This window comes from Montipora foliosa, chromosome 10 (genome assembly GCF_036669935.1).
Source record: "Montipora foliosa isolate CH-2021 chromosome 10, ASM3666993v2, whole genome shotgun sequence".
Taxonomy (NCBI): domain Eukaryota; kingdom Metazoa; phylum Cnidaria; class Anthozoa; order Scleractinia; family Acroporidae; genus Montipora; species Montipora foliosa.
Genome location: NC_090878.1, coordinates 10710311 through 10737810, shown reverse-complemented (window position 1 = coordinate 10737810; position 27500 = coordinate 10710311). Strand labels below are relative to the sequence as shown.

Here is a 27500-nt window from a genome sequence, read left to right as displayed (position 1 = left end):
TCTCATACCAAGTGGCCCGTTCTTATGATAATACTGGACCTGTCTAACCTGGAAATACATGTATATGCCCAGAACTTACCTTAAAGTTGACAGGTGGTGGTGGATTTTTTGGTTCTATTCGTACTACACTTGATTCCACTTTAGGAGGGGGGCGGAAATTATTCTTTCCAACCTGTGAGGATAAAAGTTAATCCAATAATTTACTTTATTATATGGCTTGTGTTTGTAGCCGATATAACGCGTGCTCTGATTGGATAATTGTGACTGAATTGTAGGGTATTATTCTCCCGTAATGCCCACGGGCCGATTACGGGCTTGCAAAAACAAAGCAAAAGGTAATTAAAAAGCCATATAATAAACTACTTACTAACTGAGCTAGCTCGAGCCGTACTGGGGAATATTGGCCCTCGGTCGTTTCTGCCACGACCTCGGGCCAATATTCCCCAGTACGGCCCTCGCGCTTGGTTAGTAAGAAGTTAATCATCATCATCATCATCATTATTATTATTATTATTGAGCACAAGCAACAACCAAGGATAGGTAAAGTAAAGTCTGCTTACGAGCCAAGTGGCCCATCAGGCCAGAGCTTATCCCGGTTTCTGTAGCATAAAGCAACTAGGAGTATTTCTACTCCCCCCTGGATGGGATGACAGTCCAATGCAGGGCTACACAATGTTCCCGGCCAGGACCTGAACCTGGACCACTCGATCCGGAGTCGAGCGCACTAACCATGAGGCTACCGCGCCTCCCCCACAACAACTAAGGCAACATACTGATTTGTCTATTTTGATCAGGCTGTAAGGTTAAAATCTTTCAGGTTTTTTTTTTTGTTTCTTGGCCCAGTTGTGTTTTGATGTACATTTACATATGTAAGATTTCATTTGCCATTCACTTGTGCATATTTTCAGTGCTTTCCTTCTTGGCAATCCTCACAGGGCCAAAACTCTGGCTCTGATACATTGGCCTCTCCTTAGAACTGATAAAAATCACTTTCAATTGACAACTTTTCACCTTCATGAGATGATGAACTCTGGCCAGCAATTGGGTGTTGATTGACAAACGACAGTACAACTTATCTCCTGGTTGAGCGATCAACCGTTGTGCAAATTCTCTCTGGAACATTAAAACAGCACATCTACAGGAAACAAGGAACAGAAAATAATGCATTGTTATCAAAATGAACTCATAAGATCATTCAAGGCCATATAAAGTCAAATGCTCAAAGAATTTTGTAAACATGATCACTGTGCACAACACAGAGTAGAGTATAGAGTTCTGAATAAAGTTTTGAGTAATAAAAGTTGAATTGCTGAGAATGCTCCCCAGCCACACGAATACAATGACAATATTAAAGGCAACTATAGAAATGGGAGCGATGTTGAAACAATAACCCTTCTGTCTTAAATTGGATAACAAAATACTGAGACATAATACTCGAAGATGAGTGACTATATGTATTTATAGAAATCACATGATTTTGAGAGCAAGTAAGATAATATTAGCACATTAAAGTAAATATTTTCAAAGTCAAACAAAATTCGTAGTGATTATTTACAGCTTTCTATATAAAAACTAAGCAGTCTGCAATTAACTCTGGCTTAAAAGCCAGCCGCAAACTACTATTGTTTAAATAAGTCTCCTGTATTTAAATCACACGCTCGGTAAACCTTGATTTGCCTGATGATAATTTTGAAGTAAATCTAAATATAGCAGCAACATCCGTATAACACTGGTGAATATCGCCATGAAATCGACTTTGTTCGGGTTGTCTTTCATACTGTACTATTCCAAATTGCACTAAGGGAAATCGTGTGATTGCTTATTAATAATGTTCATGGGAAAAGTTTAAGATGACAATGTTGTAATTAAGCAGAGCAGTCATCCATGCCCAGTTGGGGTTTTGAATCAAAGACAAAATGCTCGGAAATTAAAGCATGTGTTTTCACCAATGCATATTAACCTGCTCCCCAAAATTAATTGCTAAATGTATGCTACAAAATAACATTTATTCATGACCAAAAACAATTTTGAACAGGAGATGAAAGGCAAAATATCTCGGGGAATCAAACAAGTGAACATACAGCTTATGCAGATTTTATAAGACATTTTTTAAGCATCACAACTAAAGGGAAAAAGCTTATTAATTTTAACCCTTTGACGTCCAAAACCGGCCTAAACCGGCCAGACTTAGTATTTTACTCTGTTTAACGCCAGACGATTTTACTTGTCAATGGGGAACCCCTGGGAGTCAATGGTTTAATCACTCACTGAAAATTACTACATGTATGTCCCCATTAACCCTTCGACGTCCAAACTGGCCTAAACCGGCCAGACTTAGTATTTTACTCTGTTTAACGCCAGACGATTTTACTTGTCAATGGGGAACCCCTGGGAGTCAATGGTTTAATCACTCACTGAAAATTACTACATGTATGTCCCCATTAACCCTTCGACGTCCAAACTGGCTAAAACCGGCCAGACTTAGTATTTTACTCTGTCTAACGCCAGTCGATTTTACTCGTCAATGGGGAACGCCTGGGAGTCAATGGTTTAATCACTCACTGAAAATTACTACATGTATGTCCCCATTAACCCTTCGACGTCCAAACTTGCCTAAACCGGCCAGACTTAGTATTTTACTCTGTCTAACACCAGACGATTTTACTTGTTAATGGGGAATCCCTTGGAGTCAATGGGTTAAGCTGTATAATTTCAAAAAATTACATGTAACATACATGTAGAGAAAGGAGCAAGGACACATTAAATTTTTGACTTTGACCAAACTGATGGATGCAGGACTGATGAATAAAATAGTTTACACGAACCTGAAAAAAGGTCTGTGAAGAAGAAGCTTGAAAATAAATGGCGAGGAGATCTATGGAGGAGGATAATATTCAAGAGAAACTGAATTTGATGAAAGCAATGATGATACCGAGAACAACAAGTCATTATGATAATCACGATGGTGTTGATGAGGATGACGACAAATGATGATGCGAACAATGATGTTAACAACGACAACCACAATAATACAGGGCTTGAAATTGCGAACAATACACGACTGAATTTTTTCCCTTTGCGACTAAAATATGAAAACAAGTCGCAAATTTGTGATTGTAGAATAAAAATAATAATTAATTAGCTGTGATGTTGCATGTACATGTATGTGCACAACTCCATTCCTTCGATGTTATTCACCATTTTCAGTGATTTCTTTACACACATCAATTATTGTGGGCTCATATTTAATTTGTTTTCAATTATTGCTAAACTGCTGACAACACAATACAGCGCAACGATTTTTCCAAAATTGTGACTAAATTTTTGTAACTGTCAAAAAATTGCCAGTGGATTTTTTTGTTGATTTCAAACCCTGTAATAATGACATCAAAGATCAATTTGGAAAAATTAATCTTTTACAGAAGTCTTTGAGTTACATGTAATGTGTTACAGAAGTACAATTAATATAATAATTGTTAGTGACAAAACTAATATCCGTGACCATGAACAACTTGAAAGTCTGCTACTCACTTGTGATAATAAGCATATGAACAATTAAGAACCTACGATCTTTGGTTCCTTTTGCTGGGACCAAAAACACTAACATTGACAACTGCATTGAGTCTGCATATATTGCCAGTAGTAGTGCTTTTCCTTGTGTCACTAGGGAGGACCAAACTAAAAGTGCACCAGTTTTAATTTCCTACCTGATAGGGAAGATTTGCCACACAAACATCAAAATAAGGCAAATCTGTCTTGAGAACATCACCAACCATCACATGCAGCTTGCTTGCCTGAGGCCTGAAATAAACGATGCACGGGAAACTAGTTTAAACTCAGGCCTCATTAAATTACAAGTAATGAATTATTCAAAGCAACACTGTATGACATTTTGTCAACTTTTTTGACTCAGTCTCTTTGATAAAAATACAGCTGTAGCTGCATTTATGTAATTTTTAGAGCAAAACAAAAGAGTTAATAAGTAGAAAATCTTATCCTTAAGAAGCTCAGCTTACATGTATCTTGGGTCTTATGGGTATAAGTAAGTTTTAATTGTACTGCGTCTCACCACAGACAAATTCTTACTTACGTTCCTTGGACCCTCTTCTGAAGTTCAGCTACCATTCGTGGATCCACCTCACATGCGATAACCTACAAAGGAATGAAAAGATTGGCATTTTGACTGCTCCGCACATACACTGAATTAACACATTAAGGTCTGATTAAAATACTCCATATCTCATAAGCTAATCAAAATCCAGCTGATACACAGTGAACAAGACATAAACCTAATGTGTACAGAAAGTACTGCATTCTACACCATCATTTATGTCAATTAAAGACCAGTCAGGGTTCTACAGTACTTCACAGTTTGAACTTGAAATATCGCACCCCGGTGCGATATCGCACCGGTGATATCGGTGAAATATCGCACCCCAATATTTTCCATGCAGTATTTCCTGGCAGTGCCAATCCAAAAGGAATCCCCAAAAAATCACAAAAAGACACAGCAGTTGTTGTTAAAGAACTAATTAAAAAATTAAAATTAATTTTCATTCTTTTCACTGTCATCACATGTAGACTGGAACACTCCATGGTGATCTTACCTGCTTCACTCGATCCAATAATTTCACCGTCAAATTCCCTGTACCAGGTCCAATTTCCAAAACAGTATCTGTAGAACGCAAACCCGCCTGCAGTATCAAACCACCAATAAAAACTAATCAGAACAGGCAGAGTGAACAAAGGCTTTCGTTTAATTTACTTAATAGTCTAATTGATGTTCTTGTTGGTTTTGCATCAATTTTGTTCAGTTTCTTCAGCTTTATCTTCATTAGTGCCTCGGTTTTTCCAGTCAATCAATAACACCCAGTTTTCCTCTGTGAGCTTTCAACCATGTTTCCATAAGCACGCTTTCCAAAACCTTGTTTGATATGCAAATACATGTAGTTTTTGCCACCTTTTTTGTTTTCAAGCTAGGATTTTGCATATGTGTGGGGAATGCGGTTCCGCTTTCGGGAGAATGGATACCATTCAAGTTCGAGTGAGAAATGTAAGAGTTTCAAGTAGAGTCTACAACATCGTGTATCTTTGGCGTTCTGTCCAGCCGCTGGGGTTTTTGTACAGATTTTGGTTAGGGATTAATATTAGAGTGTCAAGTATTTATGAGTCAATGAGTCAATGAGTCAATGAGTCATGAGTCAATGAGTCAATGAGTCAACGAGTTAGTGCAGTTAATTAAACCATAAAATGAAAGCTAAAATTTCAGAGAGTGCTTAATCAACAAATTATTGCTATATTGACTGTGAGTCTCATTGACTCATGACTCATGACTCATGACTCATTGACTCATTTGACTCATAAAGCATGCGTTCTCTTAATATTAAAGGAAGTTCTGTTTTTGACCATAACTTCACTTTCCATACAAAGCTCTAGCATAAAAGTGGTCTTTACAAGATGGTGCTATAAGCTTCAGCTTAGGCACCGTGAAAACAATAGTAGATAGGAGTGATAATGCAGCAGCTCTCGTAACCTGCTAATGTTTGGTATTGTAAGCAGCGTCGATTGCTTTTAAGTCTAAGTCATTGGTTCAATTGTTTAGGCTTTCGTTTTTGGCTTCGGTATTGAGCCAAAATTAATGTTATGAGATACAAGAGCTGCTACAAGACTTCAATGAGTGCTTGATTCAGCAGGGGTTTCAATAACTTTTGCAGTAGATGACTGAGGTAATCAATGAAAGCGGCGGTCAATGTTATCTTTTACAAGGGTTTGAGTGAAAATCAAGGCAGAGTAGCCCGCGGTGAGAGGCAAATTTCTGACAAACAGACGGCGGTATACTGCTGGTGACCGGTTTCTAATGAAACCTCTGATTCCGTATTTTTTTTTTTTTTTCAAGATCAGCCTGCTCTACCAAATTCACCTGAAAATGCTCTTACCGCAGTTCATATAAAGTCTTTATGTTTATAACCTCCACAAGTTATCACGTACACAAAATGAGCAATTACCAGTTAGCTTGATGTAATTCTTTGATTGCACCTGATATCATGCATATGATGGAAAGAACAATAGCAAAGTAAAGTAAAGTAAAGCAACCATATTTAACGTCGATAACTCGTAACAGTAATTCAACTGACAAACCTGAGGTCGACGGTGCGCTCATTTTACTCCCCCCTCTCCATCAGTACTCCGTTTTAAGGGTATTTAAAGCTACTTAGCTACACGGAAAGGAAAGAAGGATGCGAGATCCGTGAACTAAACTCAGGACCTCTTGCACCAACGCCGCGCACTAACCCACAGTGCCATCCTTGCTCCTTAAAAACTTGAGTTACATTTTCTATTGTTTTGCCGCCAACATGACCGTCTCATCACGCGAGTGCAATCAAAGAATAACAATGAACCAACGTTTAATTGTAAACAGATTATAATTATCTTCCCTTTGGATCAAAACGAACCTTTTCCACAAGACTTGTTATCACAAGCGGATTCTTTAAAACATGCTGGCCTTGATCTGTCTTAAACTGCAAACCTGAGGATACATATTGACAGGTTTCGAGCTATTAGCACACTCAAAATTCAGCAAAATTGCACAAAATTCTAACAGTATAATTTTATTTTCAACGCTAAAATAAAGCTTCAGGCATACCTTGTTGGTAAACTTTGTTTTGGTCATGCTCTCTGGACTTCTTATCTGCTTTTACTTTCGGCATTTTAAGTTTTTTCGGGTAAAATTCGACCCAATTTATTCAAATAATATAAGGACAAAATTCCATTCGTCGGCCATCTGCATCGAGCGACACCAACAGGACTGGGACTGGATAATCAACCACTGACCAGTTACCACAGTAATGCCTGCTCAACATGAAGTTTAGTAGATTCCAGGCTGCCAGCAATGAGTGTTGGATAATGTACAAGAAATGGCTTAAAAAATGGCGGAGCTATCGATACAGATTTTTTCCTTGGATTGCTTTTAACTTAAGAAACAGGTGAGATATGCGTGTATTGTAGCCTTCTACATTGCTTGAAAAGCTTGAAAAATAGAAGTTTTGAAGACATGGAGTTTTGTACTTCTTGAACAGGGACCAATTATTGCAGAGGGAGGGACTGGGCGAGCTGCTAAATCTCTCCCCCCTCCCCTTATACTTCTGTGATCCACCTCCCTACCCCCCCCCCCCACTTTCAAACGTACTCCCTGGCCCCTGTTAAACTGTTCCATAACTATAAAATTTGCGTTTGAGTATCTTTTGTTGTTATTCACATTTGCCAACCCCTGCAGCATTAGAGCCCTTTGTTTTTCACGGCCATTGAGGCTCATCATCATCGTCATCGTCGTCGTCGTCATCATCATAATGAAAATTATTGTTTATGAGACAGAAATGACTTTGATGACCCTGCCTGCAGAAAATCTTATCTACAGGGGTGGGCCGGAGAGGGGGTATTAAATGGAATGACATGCCATTACAACTCTTTTGCCATCGTGTTATGAAAAACACATATTATTTAATGTAATTTATACTCGTCTGTCAACATTATCCAGGTCCATTGTGAGTATGATGATAACCAGTCCTTTGAACATGTATTGCTTACAAAATAGCTAGAGTGCCTTTCAAAGCTAGAGATGCATACTTGCCAACTCTCCCGGATACGGAACGAATCTCCCGGTCTCCCGTACGGGTCATTAAATCTCCCGGATAAAAACGACTCTGAACCTTTTACAGACGTTTCTCCATTCTAGACTCAAATTGCATCCCCAACTTTTAAAAAAAATCGATATTTTCAAATTCGTTTCATTGTTTCTTAATGCACTTCTTCATCTCTGAGTTTCAAACACACGTTAATAGCACTAAACAAAATGACTTCCTTTAGCTATCATAGCCATATATATATAACCGATTGTTTGATTGGATCTCCGATTAACCAATACTGAAAAATTCTTGACATAAGTACCCTGTTTTCCCGCAAATTCACAATGGCGGCAGAATATTCTTGTATTCCAAAGGAGCTGCTGGGGGATGGGTGGGTGCGTTTAAGGGGGGGGGGAGAGGAGGGGGAGGGGGAGTGGGTAGGTTGATCGAGGGGGGAGGGGAGGGGAGACCGGCTGGAAAACATCTCCAGATTTTATATCTCCATAGGTTGGCATCTCTGGAGATGTCCTCGTCATAAACTGCCTTTTAAATGCAAAAACTCTTTACCTCAAATTGTCTTTGTTTTGTTTTTTTGTTTTTGGACAGAACAGTGCGAGAAGTTTCATCATCTGATCAAGACAAAATTATCCCAGATTCTAAGGTTATAGAGAATCTCATTACAGTTTTCCATACCCTGCATGGTAATCAAGAAAGTGGGTATGATCATGCACAATCTCCAGGACAAAGAGAGACGTTTCCTGAGGCAATGTATAATGCTCTTGGATTTGAGATAAAGAGGCAGGAAAGTACAATTCCTGGTGCTGGCAAAGGAGTTATTGTTACAAAAGGAACAGTTCCAATTGGAACTTTGGTAGCTTTATACCCAGGTACAAGATAATTAAGTGTAGTTCCCCCATACAGATTTTTTTGTACTCCCTTGTATCGTAGGGCTGGAATCTGAGTATCTCAAGATGCACAGAACGTATGTGCAATTACAATAATTATTATTATGGTAGGCACCTCCCTTAAGCTAAATTTATTGATCTCCAAGGCGTCAGTTGGTTAGTAGTGGATGTAGAGGTTGTTAACTCCTAAACCATTCCCAATTAATATTGACGAGTAAAATCGTCTGGCGTTAGACAGAGTAAAATCTATTAAGTCGTCACTCCTAGGGGTCCATGTGTTAAGTTGCTTTCAAACCTTCAGAAGTTAATCATGCCATTATCCACTGACCAAAGAAATGATATGACTTTCCACAGGGGCCAGTAGAATAATTATTGTACAAAATCATAAATTTGCTCCCAGCAACTTGTTACTATAAATAAAATTACAGACACTTCTCTTTTAGATGACTTTAATACTAACCAAAACATGTTTTTAAACTATTTTTAGGAACAATTTATTGGCCCAATGAACCTGTATTATTTCAGTCCATTGGAAATCCATTTGTTTTTCGCTGTGTTGATGGAATTATCATCGATGGAAATGACAAAGGCTTGTCTAGGATAATATACAGGTACGGGTAATAATAAAAATCATGTAATATTGTTAATGTCCGTAGAATGTTGAGCATATGGTTTCAGTAGCAAATGGTTTCAGTAGTCAGAGTAACCAATTGTTGTCATTGTGAAAATTAATTATAAATTTAGCTTTGAAAGAATCTGTCTTTAACCCAATTTCACCCTTCAGGCACACCTGTTAAGTAATTGTATAATTGTTATTGCGCATACACTCTGCGCATCTCCAGATACTCGGATTTCCTATGGGTGATGCTTATTAATACAGGGACATTTTTGTGCAGTTCAAAACTATGTGCAGAAAGTATTTCTTAGTAAGTACTCTTGGTATCCAAAAAGAAAATTGGGGGTAACCATGCATTTTTCAGAGATAATTATTAAGCTTCAATTTGGAAAAGAACGCCATACATTGCTTTGTATTTCAAAGCTTTTTACAAATATTGTTGATTAATTATCTTAGAAAAATGTGTGCTTACCGATACCCCCAATTTTCTTTTTGGATTTCAATAATTAACAATTATTTGCCGAAGGCGAAGTGATTATCGGTGAATATTCACCGATAATCACTGAGCCTGAGGCGAATAATTGTTTTAGTATAAATACGTACACAGGTGATTAAAAAGAGAAAAAAAAAAACATTTCAACGCGAAATCATCTTCACTTACAGTGGCAAAATGACTACTGGCAGCCATTTTGTCCGTCGAGGTGATTATCGGCTGATAATCCGAGATAGCGAGCCAATGAGAGCGCGCGATTTTGTATAATCACCTGTGTATTTATACTAACACTTGTTAAGATCTGCTTTTCCCGCATATTCAGTAAACAGGACAAAAATACCTTTGAATTAGTAGGCACCGTCCTTAATTAATGGAGGGAACATTGACTGGTTTAACGCATTCACTCTGTAGACAACGTAGCACAACCCCAGTTGACAAGGAGATCATTAGACAAAGTAATATCTGTTTAGTCTCAGTTCCAGGGGTCAGTGGCTCAAAGCTTGGTTAGCACTATAGCACAAACCATTGGTTAAGAGGTATCAAAATCTATAGGTTTCCGTGGTATTTAACGCTGGTTAGTGCTAACCATGCTTCGAGCAACCCCGGCCAGGAGTCAATGGGATCGACTCCTTCAATCAATTTAGGGAAAAGAAGTAGCGAGCTTCTCTGAGTGAGGTAGCAAATTGAATGCTCTTTGTCCGCTGTCCATATCTATTGAAACCACCGTATCAGTAAAAAGTTGTATTTGCCAAAAGTTGGTTTATCTGTCTTTTTAATGTCTTCTCAGATCAAATGCCAGAAGAGACCAAATTGGACCTTATTCTCTCTGTGACACCACATGGCTCGGCAGTGAGCCTCAAAACCCTCTAGCTGTGGGACAATACGTGAATAACAGACCAAAAACACTGCCAGCGAATGTTGCATACCAGGAAGTCGATATACCTTTCAGAACTATTGCTCCAAACCTGTGGAAATACCTTCCAAATGTCTGGTATGGAAGTGGCAATATTGCTAGTGAAAATTGTTTCCTTCGAACTGTGGCTTTAGTGTCAGTTAGAGATATTACCCAAGATGAAGAACTGTTCTCATCTTACTTCACAGTGATCCACTAAAGTTGCATCAATAATTCATTCAGTTACAGATTGCCAGCTCACAAAAAGATAATGGATATTTTTTGGGTGGTGTAGTCTCAAAAACTTGAAGTTTAATTTCAGCATGGTTTAATTGATGACTCCTGTGTTAATTTAAAAGGCGACAGTATTTTACATTCCCCCCAATCTACTTATGACACAAATGCCTCTAATTAGTTGCACACCCAATTTCGACATCCACCGCAAAGTTTCCCTTCAAGTCAAAACCTTTGCTACCCATTTCCACGATGAATAAGGTGAGGGTAAAGGTTAGCTAGCGTTATTTTTAGCTTAGGGTAAATGTAGCTATTTATCCTTACTTACGGAAGCAGCATTTGGGAAACACTTTGTGACTTAAATTGTTTGTACTCAGAGACACGAGTGATGTTGAAGTTGGCGAGAAGAGCAAGGGGATACTTTGTGACATTGAAATCAGCATGCATCTAATTTCGTGCATTTCGGGAAATACAATCATGTCTTATAGACCTTTTTGCAGATACGGTGGCCATTTTGATTTCTATTGTTTCAAATAGCTATTATGGGATGCCCAGGGGGCAAATACATATTAATTTGCCCCCTGGGCATCCCATAATGTCTTTCAAAACGATAGAAATCAAAATGGCTGCCGTATCTGCAAAAACGTCTATGCCAAATAGTGACACTTGCGTGAATTAATGTATTTGGATTAGGGTTAAGATTAATGCTGAATTCCTGTTAGTGGTGATCGTTAATAATTTAGGAATTATAAAATTACACTGTACACACATAAATACACCAAACATTAACCCATTGACTCCAGTGAATGATACTTAATTTACAGATTTTACTCACTGTCCAATTGGGGGTGTCTTAGCCCCTGGGGCATCGGCATCCTGGGGCAACGGAGGAGCGAATGGGTTAAAGTTCCCCTATTTTTAATCCCCTGGGTATGGAAACCATCCTCCCCACATATCAAAGCTGAGCTTCTTTGAACATGCCAAACCATCCCATTTCTTTCTCTGTTTACTTATTTTCCATCTGCACCGTCAGATTACAATAGTGGGGTTTCAGTGATAGTAATAACGATAGTAGTGATGCTGATGCTGATGCTGCAGCCAGTGTTGCTGACAATGATGGTGGCAGCGGTGTCTCTGCTGCAGCCAGTAATGCTGACAATGATGGTGACAATGACAATGGTAGCAGTGGTGGTCAGAATTATTAACCCATTGACAAGTAAAATCGGCTGGCGTTAGACAGAGTTAAATACTAAGTATGGCCGGTTCAGGTTCAGTTTGGGTTCAAAAGGGTTAATGGGGACATTCGATAAAACTTCAATAAAACATTTTTGCATATATTTTTATGACATCAGTCGAAGTCTTTATTGACAGTTTCTCTGTAAATTTCAGTTTCAACAAGTAATTAACACCAAACTTTGATAATTTGTTTACTGTAGCTGTGCTACGTACCTTACTTCATAAGTGATCTACATTACATAGAAATGTAATAATTAACAATCTGTGAGAATTTATCTATATTTTATACAACTCGCATTTCTTCAATGAAAAAATATTAGTTACTATTTAAATGAATTACTATTATAGTTACATAGATCTAAAAATGATATTCTCTTCTTAGAAATTCTAAATGCTGTGGTCATACACGTACCACAAGAATGTATGAGAAATAAAAGAATTTTGACGTCTTTCTGGTCAAACGACTTTGATTATGAAGTATATGCATATATATATATATATATAAACCAATAGTGTAATTTAACTTTTCATTCAAAAGTGATAATTTCATCAAGAAAAATTTGGCAATAAATTTCTTTTCTACATTTTTGCACTGCACGACAACAAAGAGGTTTGGAATGATGAAACAATAATGCATGCTAATGAGACTCTTGAGGCAGAAGACTTCAAAAATTATAACTTCACAGGTCAAATATCATTGTTTTTTTAACACTGAAACTGTGCAGTCTTTAATACCGGTAATGTAAATCCAAACAACTGTTATGATATCACCACTTTTGCACAGTGGATAGGCTTAGTTAAGAACAATAATTTAGTTTCAGTTTTGGTATACCAATGACCATTGACCTGCGAGCAGTGCTCAAGGGCTAGAGGAAGGAATGTGTACGTCGAATTTGTTCTCAGCAATAACTGTTCATTTGCTTTCCTTGCCACACACAAACAAATCAAACAGCAAAGATTCTTCATTCAAGACAAAAATACTGGTATATAAAGTGAGAAAGACAAAGGAAAATAAATATTCTACTAGTGGTGTAGTAATATATTTTTGAAAGCATGGGATCAAAAAAGCCAGCATATCAATAGAAAGTCAATCAACTTTCTTTTTTTTATTTTTGCCTTAACCCTTTCACTCCTGTGGGGTTCCCCATTGACGAGTAAAATCGTCTGGCGTTAGACAGAGTAAAATCTACAAGTCTCATTGGCCCTTACAGGAGTGAAAGGGTTAAATATTAAAAAGGAAAAAAGTACTGTAGTAGAAAAATAGCTTTAATTTACTTTTAAACATTTTGTGCTGGAGAGAATAGAATACTACTCTTCTAGATCCTTTCCAAGATATCTACACACACTGTAGCACAGTAAGATTACTATGAAAAACACGAATGTAGTAGCACTGGCTAGTCCATTGTTGCGCAACTGGATTCTTAAAAAAGAATAATGAAAGTGACTGAAATACAATACATATTTCCATAGAAAAAAACTGGTTCAACATTTTGCACCACCAATTCAAATTTTCTGAAAATTTGGCAATTTACTGTAGCATTCTAATAATGAAATGACCAAAATGTTCCACCTTATTTCTTTCAAGTTTCCTTTCAATTCTCAGTCCCAGAATGTTCAAGAACTATAATAATTATTGGAAGGAATGGATTTAATCCCTGTACATTCCACTCTGAGAATTTTCACAGAATATTAAAGTAAAGAGGCCTACCAGAGCAAGGAGGGAATCAAGTCGACTGTGGCCATCAATATGTACTTTGTAAAACCCTGACGATGCTGTTTTAAGATCATTTCAACATTCCTAAATTCAATTTAAACCAAAAAGAAATTATGAATATGATCTGCAGAAAAAATTCCCCTTCAGGAGTTTTATCTTATGATTAGGACTTCATGAAAGAGGGAATCGACTGGATGCTGCTTGTCAAGGGTAAACAGCCACTACGTTAAAACTTAAAAGTGTTGATTATTACCAAATAGTGAGTAGAGTTCCGTGTAAGAATCACTGCTGCGACTGTCCATTTCAACTTCCTCATTATCCGATGCTCTTCTACTGCTACTACTGCTATTACTGACACTTCGTATGAGTCCCATAAAGATGTCATAAAAAGAGCTTTGTCGGCGGCTTCCATTTGCTTTCCCTCCGGGTAAATGCAATTTCATTGGATCTGCTGAGAAGTGGCCTACTTCGAAAGCCACCACAGCAGCATGGTCTAACTTCCCTGGCAGCTCATGAATGCGCCTGGAGATTTCTCTGTTTCTCACTCTTTGCAAGTCCCGATTCAACGCAGCTAGTTTGTGATCATCTCGATCAACTTGTTCGAGGAAGGCACGCTTTCTTTCAGTACACCTGCAGACATGAGAGAGCAGTTTGGCACAGACTCCCATTGCTGAAATGCTGTCTTCCACACATTCTTGTTGGATAACCTGAGTGAAAGGAATGTAAATTAAAGATATTAATTTGTGGAAGGCACATGTATGTTGTCACATACTAACTTCTTACTAACTGAGCACGCGCGCCGTACTGGGGAATATTGGCCCAAGGTCGTGGAAGTACGGACCTCGCTGCCCTCGATTTTCCCATCTAGACCAACATCTAGACCAGTAATGTTTTGCGGTGAAAAGATGCAAACTAAAATGCAAAAATATTGAGTATGTTCTTCTACCAATATTTATTTATGGAAGTGCCAAACAGCATGATGACAAAAGAGAGGATGACGAGCAAACTTTGACAGAATTAAGTTCAGCTCATCACCACTCATCGCCGTTCGCAAGTAGAATATCAGTTAGTACAAACCATATTGATAAACATCTTATTAACCGAGCTTAGTCAGTCTGTATGGAAGAACCTTGACCTCGGTCACGATTCTCCCATACAGACCTGCTGCTTGGTTAATAAGAGCTAAGTACGGCTCGAGCTAGCTCGGTTAGTAAGTAGTTTATTATATGGCTTTTTAATTACCTTTTGCTTTGTTTTTGCAAGCCCGTAATCGGCCCGTGGGCATTACGGGAGAATAATGCCCTACAATTCAGTCACAATTAGCCAATCAGAGTGCGCTTTATATCGGCTACAAACACAAGCCATATAATAAATGTAATTAACTACACTCAAATTAGAAGGCTATTAAGACAGAGATGGCACTTCCTGTGACTCAATGAAGTTGTTCTAGGCCTGAAGTACATTTTCTTTCCTGTGAACAACTCAAAGTCCAAATTAATTGTTTCTGCAAATTAATTTGCCAAACGTTTGCTCAGCTAACTACACAAAAGTTTTACTTTAACTTATTGCTTTCAGTTTCAAAGTGTATAACAATGAAGACACTTCAAAACAAAATCAACAAAGAGGCCGGCCAACATCAACCAATCACAATCTCAATAATGCCTGCTACACTGATTGATAGCTGTGAGACACTAAAAATATTATTTGAGTCCCTCTGTTAATAGTGCAGTTATCTGTGATAAGAAAGTTGCCCACTCAATAAAAAGGCTTGATGAAACAGACAAAATGAAAAAGTCTAGTAATCCTTGCACTGATCTGTCTATTGAAAAGTTCTTCCATCTATCACCCACTCTTAAAAACAAATTGCGATTTTGAGACGGCAATACCACATTATGTAATTTCATTATGTAATTTCATCTGTGATACATCAAACATTGTGTGAACACTTCTTTATACTGTACTGTACCTCTGTCATTGTATCGAGCATCTTTCTGTGTCTTGCCGTAGGAACATCATACGTTTGATAATCAGGAATGTCATGATCACTTTTACTGCTATTGAGATAGTGGTATTTTGAGGTATGAGCACTCTTTGAAATCACATCCAGCATTGAGTCCAAGCTGTTGGAACGTTTTAAATCAGGAATCTCGCAATGTTTACATTGCACCACAACAGGATCAAAATTGTCTGAAACTCCATCGCTTGTAAGAAAAACAATATCACCTGGATCAACAATTGTGTAGGAGAAGGTAAGATTTCTCAAATCTGGGTTGTAGCCATCTACTGGACCTAGAGATCCACCTGGGCAACTCATATCCCTTACTTCAGTTTCATGGTGTGAGCCAATAGTCACTTCTTGGACCCCTTTATTTTTTCTATAAGTAAATGCGAGACTATCACCAACATTGACAACACACAGCCCCCATCTGTCACTTGCTTCAAGTTGACAAACCACAGCAACACATAGTGTTGTCATTGTAGCGTTTTTCTGCATGATGCAGTTTTGTGCATGGTGGAAAGCATTCAAGAGAGTATCCATGATCGCATGGGTGCTTGTGGCTTTGTGCAGGTGGCTGCTTAAATACTGCAGACATCCAGCGATGGCACAGCGAGCAGCAAGCCTTGACTTTTCACCCCAGTTCACACCATCCGCCAATGCTAAGATACAGCTGTTCTCGCTAGCAACCACTGCATACACATCAGCCACAGGATCACCATTTGTAAGATTAGTTACCGGGTCGCAGTCATACAGTGAAGTCCCTATGCCATAAGCTCTTGGGTGGCGCTTTGTCCACTCGCCAAATGGTTCACAGCCCTTGCTGTGTTTGTTTTTCTTCCATTCCAATTTTTTGCTAGGTGATACAGGTTCAAGACTGATGTTTTTCACACCTTCCCCTGGTCCAGTAGCTGCAGCGTAAACCTCACCACCTGCTGGTACAATGTTGTGACAGGGCAAGTCGCGGTACCGTCGACTCCAAAGAACTTCATTTTGTCGCACCATTATCTCTCTGAAAGGGAAAAAAGTCATTATTACTTTTAGTCCTGAGAGTAAGACTTAGGCTGCTTTCCTTTTGTCAGAAATAGCTGGCCAGTCCCATCAGTTTGCAAAGAAAATGCGACATTTTGAAGGAACACTTCCATGACAATCCCTTGCATTCTCCTGGAGGAGTATATATATCATCCTCAAAATTTGTAGAGTTAGTCCTTCCAAATGCCCCATCTGGGCGGTCAGTTCTGTCAAATGGAAATCATCCTTAGATTTTACTTTGTCTCACACATAGAAGATTTTACTTGTCAATTGGGGCTTGAATAATCTATTGTAAGTTGAACATGTCAGTTGAAGGATGACCCAAAATTACTAATTACTATGCACAAACTGCAGCTAGGAAAAGAACTCTTCGGATCAATCTAAAAGAGGAAAAAAGTGCAGACAGCCAATAACAAGAACAACCATTTTATTATTTGACCCATGCATCCCCAAAGCGGCCCCGTTAACATTGAGCAAAATCGCCTGACCTTAGACAGAGTAAAATCTATAAGTCACTCTCTGGACTAGCTGAGGCTACATGTAAATGTACATCATTCATGAAATAGGCCATTTCTGAGTTCATGTCTGCCTCCTCCTCAAAGTGATTCTGAGTGCGAAGTTTTTCTTACGAAATTTCGTTTTCATTCATATGTAAAGTAGAACAAATTACCATCGCAAAAACTACGCACTTAGACTCGCTTTGAAGAGGAGGCTGACATGAACTCGGAAATGGCCTAGAGTATTATTATTGAACGTCACAGAGCTCTGAGTAAAAAAAATAACAAGATATTAATTAAAAAATGATTTTCGAGAAAGAAAGAGTGATACTGTGATCTACAGTAATTTTAGTGATGAATATTGATATATCAAGTCAACCCTGTCAACCCCAATAGAACTCTGGGTTGCTGCAAGTTACAAAAACATGGACTCTGTTAATTAGAGCATGTGACGTTTGTCACGTATAACATTCCATAACAGATCGCAGATCACAACCCAACAACATCAAGAGTAAATCTATCTGCCTTTGGAGGACAGTCATGTAATTTACAAAATAATTTAAATGGAATTACATCTTTGGAAGCAGACATTTTGTATCAAAAGAATTTGTCCAGAGTAAGTTGTAACAAAAACTGGAAACAAAGTGCATGTACATTTTTGGTGCAGTATTTATCTTATTGCAAGGAAAACAGAAATACAGTTACATGAAAGCACTGTTCATGTAACCCACACACTGAGGAACCCAGATGACAATTACGGAAAGTAGACTGATGACAAAACCCTCCAAAAATTTGTATTTGACGTGTGTGAACAGGTTTCTTCACCAAGTAGGGGTCAGGCGAATGATACTTGCAAAATCTTGGCACTTGCAAACTTTTCATCTGATCTCGAAATCGCGACAGCCTTTGCGAGGAGTCTCAAAGTCTTGTTTATATTGCATTTATTTTAGTGTCCATCTGGGATTTGCAAACAAGGGTCTTGGCGAGTCTGGGATTTTACCATTTGTCACCTCTCCAAGTTAAAACTGGCTACCAGAAAATCATTACAAATGAAATGGAAGAAAGAGCGCTTAATCATGAACTTGCCTTGTAGTGTGGGACATGCTATTAGACAAAAAATAAAACGACATATGGCCTTAAGGCTATAAACAATGTTCGTCATTTTAATGCATTTGGCTAAATTAATTTGCCACCTCTGACCTCTAGACATTACATAAGGACAAAAAGAACTTCCTTTTTCTCCCTGCCTTTGTTATCACACAAAAACGTGATTCATTTCATGGGCCACTGACTTGCTGCATCTTAGTCAAAAAACATAAAAAATAGTGAAAAAAATCAGCAATCTCTATGGAGGTTAGGCTCGATTACCAATCGCTGATTCGGGAATTGAACAGCAGAAAATCGAGCCTACGTATGGTGCTCCACAAGTCTTAAAACAAATTAATCATTCAACCTTTTTGCAATATAAACTATATGCAAACACCAACAAGTCATACTCAAAACCCAAAAATCTCTACACTTTTTTAAAGGCTATTAGAATAGGAATCACTGGAAAGAGTTTCATCTTCAACTTTCTCGAGCTACACGTGTGTGGAAAGTCACGATCACTGCATTTCAAATGGCTTCATTTCATATACCTAAGTAAATATTTACTTTTAGTTCACTAGTCACGTCTCTTTTAGTCACGATCTCTTGCATCCTTGAAATGACGAAGAACGTGCAGTTTTGATGATTCTGTTTTCCCTAAAAAAATGCAACTTCGTAAATAACAATAATAGTTTTAGCCCTACAGGATGTAAATAATTTTACGGTTCTTTCGAATTCCCTTCAAAGTTCTGGGCGATATTCTTTTAGTCCATTTGTCCCTAAACAAGTACGGGTAGAATTGTTTGAAGCTGAGTCACAGAGACCTTAAAAGTGCCCTCATTTTCCCGAATTCATGCTATCCTTGGCGAGATAAAAACACTGTCAAATTCTCAAACTCGTTAAATTATTTCATTCTTTGTTTACAAACTCTATTTCAGCAGCAATTCAGTTGAAAGGACCTCTTTGCCTTTTCGGGTATAATGAATAGATCACGGGGTTCTTAAACTTGTTCTTCACCACAATTCCTTAAATTGACATGCGATGTATAAACCGACTGTCTTTACGGATAAAACGCAGAGCAGGTTAATCCCCAAATGGCTTTCCACCTTGTAAACAACTTTTCGGAGGCGTTACCAAATGTGTAGCGGTCCTTTGAGGAAAATATGGTCTCACCAGTAATTCATTACAAATATCGCTACATTACTCTGATAAATTTGCATCTGTCTGGGAGCTGGTAAAATTGAGAAACTTACACATATTTTGAAGAGAAATGTCATCCGTTTTTAAGACAAAGTGCAGTGAGCTTACCTTGAAAATGAGCGCGAAATTATGCGATCGTCACAGAGCTGAACTGTGCGAAAAATAATGCTGAAGCTGAACGAAACCCTTACGAGTTCTTTCCCTGTGATGTTGTTGTGAAGACTTAGCTCAATTAAAGCGAAGGCTTGCTTTATAGCACTGTACTGTAAACCTACACTTAAAAGCATTTTAATACTTTACGGATATCTCCGTGACTGGTAGCACGGTTGCCGATATCATTTCGCAACAGGATCCATCCTATTTAACGCCTGTTTTGGGCAAAATTTCACCTTACAGGATGCGAAGACCCTCGCAAAGATATTCAATTTATAGAACAAGTCATTGGTTCGAGCTTTACCTCACTACATCTTGAAATTTCTTGCAGTAATCTTCATAATCGACAGATTCTCCATCCGAATCGGACGTGACTCCACTGTCTGAACTTTCGCTATACTCCATCGTTGTGTCAAATTTCTCTCTCGCAGCAAAATATAAAACACCCTCTGTTTCATCCATGTCAGAGATTTGATTTCAGCTTTTCAGACAAGTATTTGGCCATATATAATAATATATATTTAAGTCTTTTGTCACTATGTTTGGCCTATTGTGACTGTATTTCCCAATCGATCTGGAACAAACAAGCTCACGTGACAGTTTGATGTCAGAAACTGACATCATATCATGTTTATTACGAAACGTGCGTCGACTCCCACGTGTTTGGTGATGGTCCGTGTACCTTCCGTCCATTTAATTTTCATCAAAATAGAAAATTGAAAATTAGGAATGACAAATTTCGGTTTTCAATTTTTGATATTCAGAAAAACAGAAATCATGGGTGAATTCTTAATTCTCCTTTGTTTTGGCCTTTCACATTAACATGATTCATTAAGCGACAAAGCTCTATCTTAGTATAGATTTCCTTTGCTTCAGATTTAATGAAAATAGAAATACCGGACAAAATTTGCTAAAATATCTTAAAGAAACGAACATGCAAAAACCAGTTCCAAAACTGAAACTCAATTTTTGATTTCCGCAAATACGAAAATCAAAAATTGAAAAACGGGACGAAATATGTGTGAGGGGAGGGGACGGCAATACCGGAAGTGGAAAAACCAAGATGGCGGCAAGACGGTCGACGATGCATGCATAGCGTGGAGAAAATGTAGGTGGAAAACTGCAGCGACGTTTCTGCACAACCTTCCACATTATTGTTCGTACATTTTTTGTTTGCGTCTTTTGGCCTGATTTCACAGGAGCCTTGCTGTATTAAAATTAGACCAAAATATTGTTAAGGTGAGCGGGAGGCAAGTGTTTACTTCGCAGTTTGTGCCTTACAATGAATTTGCCTGAACTAATTGCACTGCATCCCCTGGTTCATTTGTGTCGTGGGATAGTAAAATTCTTCTTGAAGACCTGGCTGAAACAGCTCATAACGACCGTGCTGTGTGGACTCGCACATATCATTCGGCCAACACATTGATTATTATTTCTGCTCCCAAGCATTACTGTTTCGACTTGTTCTTCCTGTTCAGCATAAAGAAATGACTGAATGCTTTTGATGGAACGGGCTGGCGAAATTGTCCTCGGTCACCCCTTGGGCCATTTTCGGATGTCACAATTCCGTTTGTATCTCAAGAACGGAGAGGATTTAAGTCGTCAAATTTAACAGTTATTTTTCTTTTTGTCACCTTGAAAATATGTTAAGAGATCGGCTTTCCAGAACAAGCGGTTGACAGTTTCACAAATGGCTTTTCGGGCCCGAAAAGTTTTCGGGACTCGTAAGAAACGGCCCCAGGGGCCCGAAAACAGCCCGTAAAGTTTCGGGACTTTCGAGAAACGGGCCCCTGGCCCCAGTTGTTCAAACGAAGCTATCCGCGACTAAATCACTATCCAGTGGATAAGTCATAGCGAAACCAGTAGTGCGCTATCCAATGGATAGTGATTTATCCGTTAGATAACGCTATACACCTTTTGAACAACCGGGGCCCGACTTACAACAGCTCACACGAAATGCATCAGAATGGCTTAGTGAGAATGGTATCAAGCATTGTAGTTCCTGTTTTAAAGAAAATGAAATTGATTGAAAGTGTCAGATTTTGTTATTTCGTCTAATTAATGAAACAGGAAAGGGGTGACCGAGGACAATTTCGCCAGCCCGTTCCATCAAAAGCATTCAGTCATTTCTTTATGCTGAACAGGAAGAACAAGTCGAAACAGTAATGCTTGGGACCAGAAATAATAATCAATGTGTTGGCCGAATGATATGTGCGAGTCCACACAGCACGGTCGTTATGAGATGTTTCAGCCAGGTCTTCAAGAAGAATTTTACTATCCCACGACACAAATGAACCAGGGGATGCAGTGCAATTAGTTCAGGCAAATTCATTGTAAGGCACAAACTGCGAAGTAAACACTTGCCTGAAGGGGTAGTTTCTAAAGAAACTGTGGTGCTGCGTCGGTGGGGAAGTAGTATACAAAAATTTGGTTTTATCAACGGAGTTGGTAATGTAAATTGGCCACCGTACAGAGATTCTAAAAGCTGACGTTTCGAGCGTTAGCCCTTCGTCAGAGCGAATCCAAGCTTTTAGAATCTCTGTACGGTGGCCAATTTACATTATCAACTCCTTTGATAAAACCAAATTTTTGTAAACACTTGCCTCCCGCTCACCTTAACAATATTTTGGTCTAATTTTAATACAGCAAGGCTCCTGTGAAATCAGGCCAAAAGACGCAAACAAAAAATGTATGAACAATAATGTGGAAGGTTGTGCAGAAACGTCGCTGCAGTTTTCCACCTACATTTTCTCCACGCTATGCAGGCATCGTCGACCGTCTTGCCGCCATCTTGGTTTTTCCACTTCCGGTATTGCCGTCCCCTCCCCTCACACATATTTCGTCCCGTTTTTCGTATTTGCGGAAATCAAAAATTGAGTTTCAGTTTTGCAACTGGTTTTTGCATGTTCGTTTCTTTAAGACATTTTAGCAAATCTTGTCCGGTATTTCTATTTTCATTAAATCTGAAGCAAAGGAAACCTATACTAAGATAGAGCTTTGTCGCTTAATCATGTTAATGTGAAAGGCCAAAACAAAGGAGAATTAAGAATTCACCCATGATTTCTGTTTTTCTGAATATCAAAAATTGAAAATCGAAATTTGTCATTCCTAATTTTCAATTTTCTATTTTGATGAAAATTGAATGGACGGAAGGTACACGGACCGGTGATCCTAGCAACGAGACATAATTTTCTTGAGCCCTTAAAATGACATGACTATTAAAGTAATCTAAATAATTTACATCAAACGTCTTGCAGCTTAGATGCAGCAGAATTTGTTAGCTTGTGATCCTTTACCGCCGTGGTACTGCACTCTGAAGTCCAAGGAAGGCCTGTCCGTTTGAAAAAAATTATCGCAATTCTCGAAAAATCTTCATGCTTCAACGAAAGGAAGACTTAGATAGGTAAGTGAATTTCTCCAGGGCCACACTGGCTCGCGGGAGAATTATTTAATTTTACTTATCGGACGTTTAACGCCCACGACTGACGCTTGAGTCATCTCCGCCATGTCGTCATCATTAATGGTGACTGACTTCATCAGCTTCAACCTGCGAATTTGCATTGTCACAGTTCTGCACGGCTGCGTGGCGAACTAAAAGGTCTACTCAAGACAACACTATCAAATACATGCAGTTCATTATGAATTGACGTCTGTTGTCCACCATCGAAGCTGTCGGAAAAGGTTTCCAGTCCATGAGCATTCGCTCTATAAATCGCTTTAAATCTTTAGTGATGGTTAAAGCCAGTTAAAGCTTAGGTTCAGCTATCATTTAAGTAGGAAGTCCCGGGTTAATTGTCTGAAATTCGTTGCAAATAGGCTGACAAACATAGATTCGCTCGCAGCCACAAAAAATCCTCCAACTTTCATCTTGGGAGCCACAAATTAACCGAACCGCCGAAGGTAATGATGTCACAATCTCGGACAGAATATAAATAGAGACCTTTGACCTCCTTTCACCCATCTGCTCTCAATTTTTTTCATAAAATTTTGAGGGGAGATCCATGAAATGGCATGGAAAATTACTTTGAAGAAATTATGAACATTCAGTCTGGCTGTAGAACTTTCATCGATTAGACCTTCGGTCGACTCGAGCTCTTATCCTACCCTTAATGTTAAGTGGCTGTGTTCAACATGACTTTTCATGAAAATAATATTCGTTATAGGGGCGCTGTAACATGGAACAGTCTGTCAGCGGAGGCTAGTTTTTATTCCGTTATTGTATATTAGAATTTTCTTAACTTAGTTTAGCACTTATAGGATTTTCTAATAATGTTTGTAATTTTTAAGTCTTGGCTTTTTTGTACTAGGTTTAATACACACGCCTCTTTAGAAGACCACTCTTTAGTGATACGGATCCCGTGGATCAATAAAGTTGTTGTTGTTGTTGTTGTTGCTGTATTCTCTTGCACAACTGTTGTTTGCTAAACCAAGGACGTTGTCTCAATTGCAAATTACAGTAGACCACACTTCAAGCCAATCGCAAAATTCTGCTCGAGCTCTTGGTCTAATATTTTAGAAACATTTAACACTGCATGAGTGAACAGAACTGAGACTTAAAAAGGTCATATGCATAGTTACCCTAGCCTGCGAACAGTTGGTTTCTCCTAGTACGCTTATCTCTCGGGAAGCGTAGGAGAAACCAACTGCTCGCAGGGTAGGTCATAGTTCGATCTGTCGTATAACTGAGAAGTTGAGACGTAGGTGTTCACGTTCTCCGCAAAACTTGAGAATTGGTCATTTCACGTCGTAGACTTGCCGAAAACGTGAAAGAAATGTACAAAAACTAAAAATGCACGTGCAGAGCGTGCAAAACTATTGTTTTTGCTCATTAAATATGCAAAATGTGTGACGTTTTCGTTGCCGTCGCGTCATAGATCTTAAACTCCCTAATGACCTAAGACCTAGTTGCCCACAGTTGAGTACCATTGAAATTGGGTTGTCTGATTTTAGCGCTGCATCGAACCCTTGTCACAAACAAGAAACCTGGCGTACCGATCGCGACAAGTTTTTATTATTTATTTATTATTATTATTTTTTTTTTTTGGAGTTCTTGCTTGTAAAGAATGGATTTTCTTGTCACGTTTGTGAACTATCACACTATGACCTCATCCTCTTTCAAAACTCTGGTCTTGTGACTTGTAGTAAAACGCACGTGTTGCTGTGGTCAGAAATTAGGAGACACGATTTCGACCAGCAACTCGCCAAATAATCGTTATGACGTTGTCGTTGTTAATAATATAAAACTTCTCATACCAATACAGTTACAAGTTTACTTAATTGAAACATTTTCTTTGCGACAATTGGCGTTAATCACACAGCCGGCATGTCGAGTCGCGAAAGACTGAAAACGTTTGCTTTTGCGCACCGAAACTCGTTCCCAAACACTTCAACGTACGACGGAAAGCCGCAAGAATCTGGAACAAAAATTCATCTTTCAAATCGGCACCCTTAATCCTCATGGTATTAACGAACGCTTTTCATTTAACTAATATATTCCTATTTTTCACGTTGCCATGTTACCACCAATAGCGTAGCTCCTACTCTACTATAAAAACTACACGTAACCCATAATCCCTCGATTCGCTCTGACGAAGGGCTAACGCTCGAAACGTCAGCTTTTAGAATCTCTGTACGGTGGCCAATTTACATTATCAACTCCGTTGATAAAACCAAATTTTTGTATACTACTTCCCCACCGACGCAGCACCACAGTTTCTTTAGAAACTACCCCTTCATTCATTTGTCATTCAACCGCTGCGACCACTAACCTTGTTGTTCTAGTATTTTTTAATCCACAGATTTCTAACAGGAGACCCAAGACGACGATGCCAAGCTTGAAGAAACTCACCAAGGAGCTACGCCAGGAAATCGTAAGTTATCTTTTTCCTTTTCCCACACTTAGCAGTAACTTAGCTTTCCGTTTAGCCATTCTCATTTTCGCCAAAACTAGGTTTTGTAGTCACATCAACTTCATCGGCCGTTGCCTCAATTCTAAAGTCATTCCTAAAGGTTTTCGCTCGAACTTTCATCCGGCTACATTCTCTCACTCAAATCAGTATCTTCACCAAATTCGATGTGCGCAAAATTCTTTTTCACGTAATATTATGAGGATCACAATTAGAGCTATGTGCCAAAAACGAATCGCACTTGACAAACAAATTCTTCATTGTCGCTCCGAACTTTCCAAAATCTGTCCAGCAATTTTAGTACAATCGATTCGCGCTAAAATCCGACAACTTAATTCTGGACTGTTTGACCATTTACACCAAACCAAGACTCTAAAACTTCAACAATTAATAGGTCCGCAAATTACCGACGACACTACATTGCATAGCCATAATACCGTAATTACAATTCCAGAAAATCTTCCGCTTACTGACTCAGAGAAATCTGTTCTCAGTAAGGGCCTAAATTTTGTCCCTATTACCAAACGCACCAACGAATTTTCTATTAAGCAAGATGTCGAAAAATTCCTTCGCCGCGTTCAGTTAAAAGCCTTTTTTCACGACAAAGAACATGATTCGGACACTTCTAATAAAGATATTTTTGAAACACTTCTAGTTCGCAAATCCAAATGGACTCCCCCAGAGGGACAATTTGCCTCTTTAGATTTTTTCACCAAAAAATGCCGTCACGACATTCACAAACTTAAATTCAATCGCAACACTAAATTTTCCAACCTTTCCTCGGAAGAGTGGGCGGCGCTTAAAAATCTTAGTAAACGCAACGACATAGTTGTCAAATCGGCCGACAAAGGCGGCGCGGTAGTTGTTTGGCGGTCCGACCTTTACCAAAAAGAAGCTTTGCGGCAACTTTCGGATACCTCGTTTTATGCCAAAATCCCTAAAGATCTCACTTCCAACAATCAAAAACTTGTCAAAGACACCATTCAAAATCTTATAGTTAATCAAGAATTACCGGACACTGCCACTAATCTCATCATCAACACCCCTAGAACTTCGTGCATTTACTTCTTGCCTAAAATTCACAAACCCAACAACCCAGGTCGCCCTATCGTTTCTGCCTGTAGTTGCCCCACCGAACTCATTTCTAGCTACTTAGACAGGATTATGACGCCTATCGTCAAATCTTTGCCATCATACATTAAAGACAGTACACACGCACTACAAATTTTCCGCGATTTCAATTTCTCCGGCCAAGACAAACTTATTTTCACCATGGACATTACATCTCTATACACAGTCATTCCTAATAGCGAAGGTCTTCAAGCACTTAAACACTTTTTCGATCAACGCACTGTCAAAGAACCTAGCTCGGAAACGCTCCTCCGCCTTGCCGAACTAGTTTTAACGCTTAACTGTTTTTCATTCGCCGGCAACTATTACAAACAAATTAATGGTGTAGCGATGGGCACAAGAATGGGACCTAGCTATGCCAATCTTTTTGTAGGATATGTTGAACACCAATTTTTTAGTCAGTACAACGGCCCCAAACCTGAACTCTACGGCCGTTACATCGACGACTGCATCGGCGCTATTTCATCCAGCAGACAAGAACTCGATCAATTTATAACCTCCGTCAACTCTTTTCATCCGGCTCTTAAATATACCTGGGAAATTTCGGAAACTTCATTGGCTTTTCTAGATATCAACGTTTCTATTAGAGGCAACGTGCTATGTACTAGTGTGCACTACAAACCTACTGATTCACACAGTTATTTGTTGTATTCATCGTCACATCCATCACATGTCAAGAACGCCATCCCTTATTCTCAATTTCTTAGACTTCGACGTCTATGTAGTGTTGACTCCGATTTTTCCAGCAAATCAGAGGAGATGTGCCAGTTCTTCGAAAAACGTGGCT

General features: G+C 38.8%; 3 protein-coding genes across 8 annotated transcripts in view; 1 reads left to right on the top strand and 2 right to left on the bottom strand.

Moving 5' to 3' along the window:
* LOC137974317 (dimethyladenosine transferase-like) overlaps positions 1 to 6790 on the bottom strand; it is a 12346-nt gene extending 5556 nt beyond the window's left edge. Inside the window, exons 1-8 of the mRNA XM_068821206.1 lie at positions 6644 to 6790; positions 6453 to 6526; positions 4608 to 4694; positions 4091 to 4152; positions 3708 to 3801; positions 2826 to 2875; positions 1012 to 1135; positions 80 to 172 (exon numbers count right to left, since the gene is read on the bottom strand). Of these exons, the coding sequence (XP_068677307.1) occupies positions 80 to 172; positions 1012 to 1135; positions 2826 to 2875; positions 3708 to 3801; positions 4091 to 4152; positions 4608 to 4694; positions 6453 to 6526; positions 6644 to 6707 (648 nt within the window). The 5' untranslated portion in view covers positions 6708 to 6790. The remainder of the gene's footprint in view (positions 1 to 79; positions 173 to 1011; positions 1136 to 2825; positions 2876 to 3707; positions 3802 to 4090; positions 4153 to 4607; positions 4695 to 6452; positions 6527 to 6643) is intronic.
* A 53-nt stretch (positions 6791 to 6843) lies between these two features.
* LOC137974318 (SET domain-containing protein 9-like) lies at positions 6844 to 12681 on the top strand. Its single transcript, XM_068821207.1, has 4 exons — positions 6844 to 6983; positions 8229 to 8509; positions 9015 to 9138; positions 10424 to 12681. The coding sequence occupies exons 1-4, from the start codon at positions 6859 to 6861 to the stop codon at positions 10746 to 10748; spliced, it is 855 nt and encodes a 284-aa protein (XP_068677308.1). The 5' UTR covers positions 6844 to 6858; the 3' UTR covers positions 10749 to 12681.
* Positions 12098 to 27500, bottom strand: part of LOC137974315 (PP2C-like domain-containing protein CG9801) — a 43291-nt gene continuing 27888 nt past the window's right edge. For 3 of the 6 annotated variants that reach the window (XM_068821204.1, XM_068821203.1, XM_068821202.1), the window contains 2 exons: positions 15679 to 16720; positions 12098 to 14419 (listed from right to left, as the gene is read on the bottom strand). In XM_068821204.1, the coding sequence (XP_068677305.1) occupies positions 13946 to 14419; positions 15679 to 16720 (1516 nt within the window). In that variant the 3' untranslated portion in view covers positions 12098 to 13945. Of the gene's footprint in view, positions 14420 to 15678; positions 16721 to 18890; positions 18981 to 19631; positions 19826 to 19980; positions 20258 to 27500 lie in introns of those variants that run through there. The other 3 variants (XM_068821205.1, XM_068821201.1, XM_068821200.1) reach the window with 3 other exon arrangements.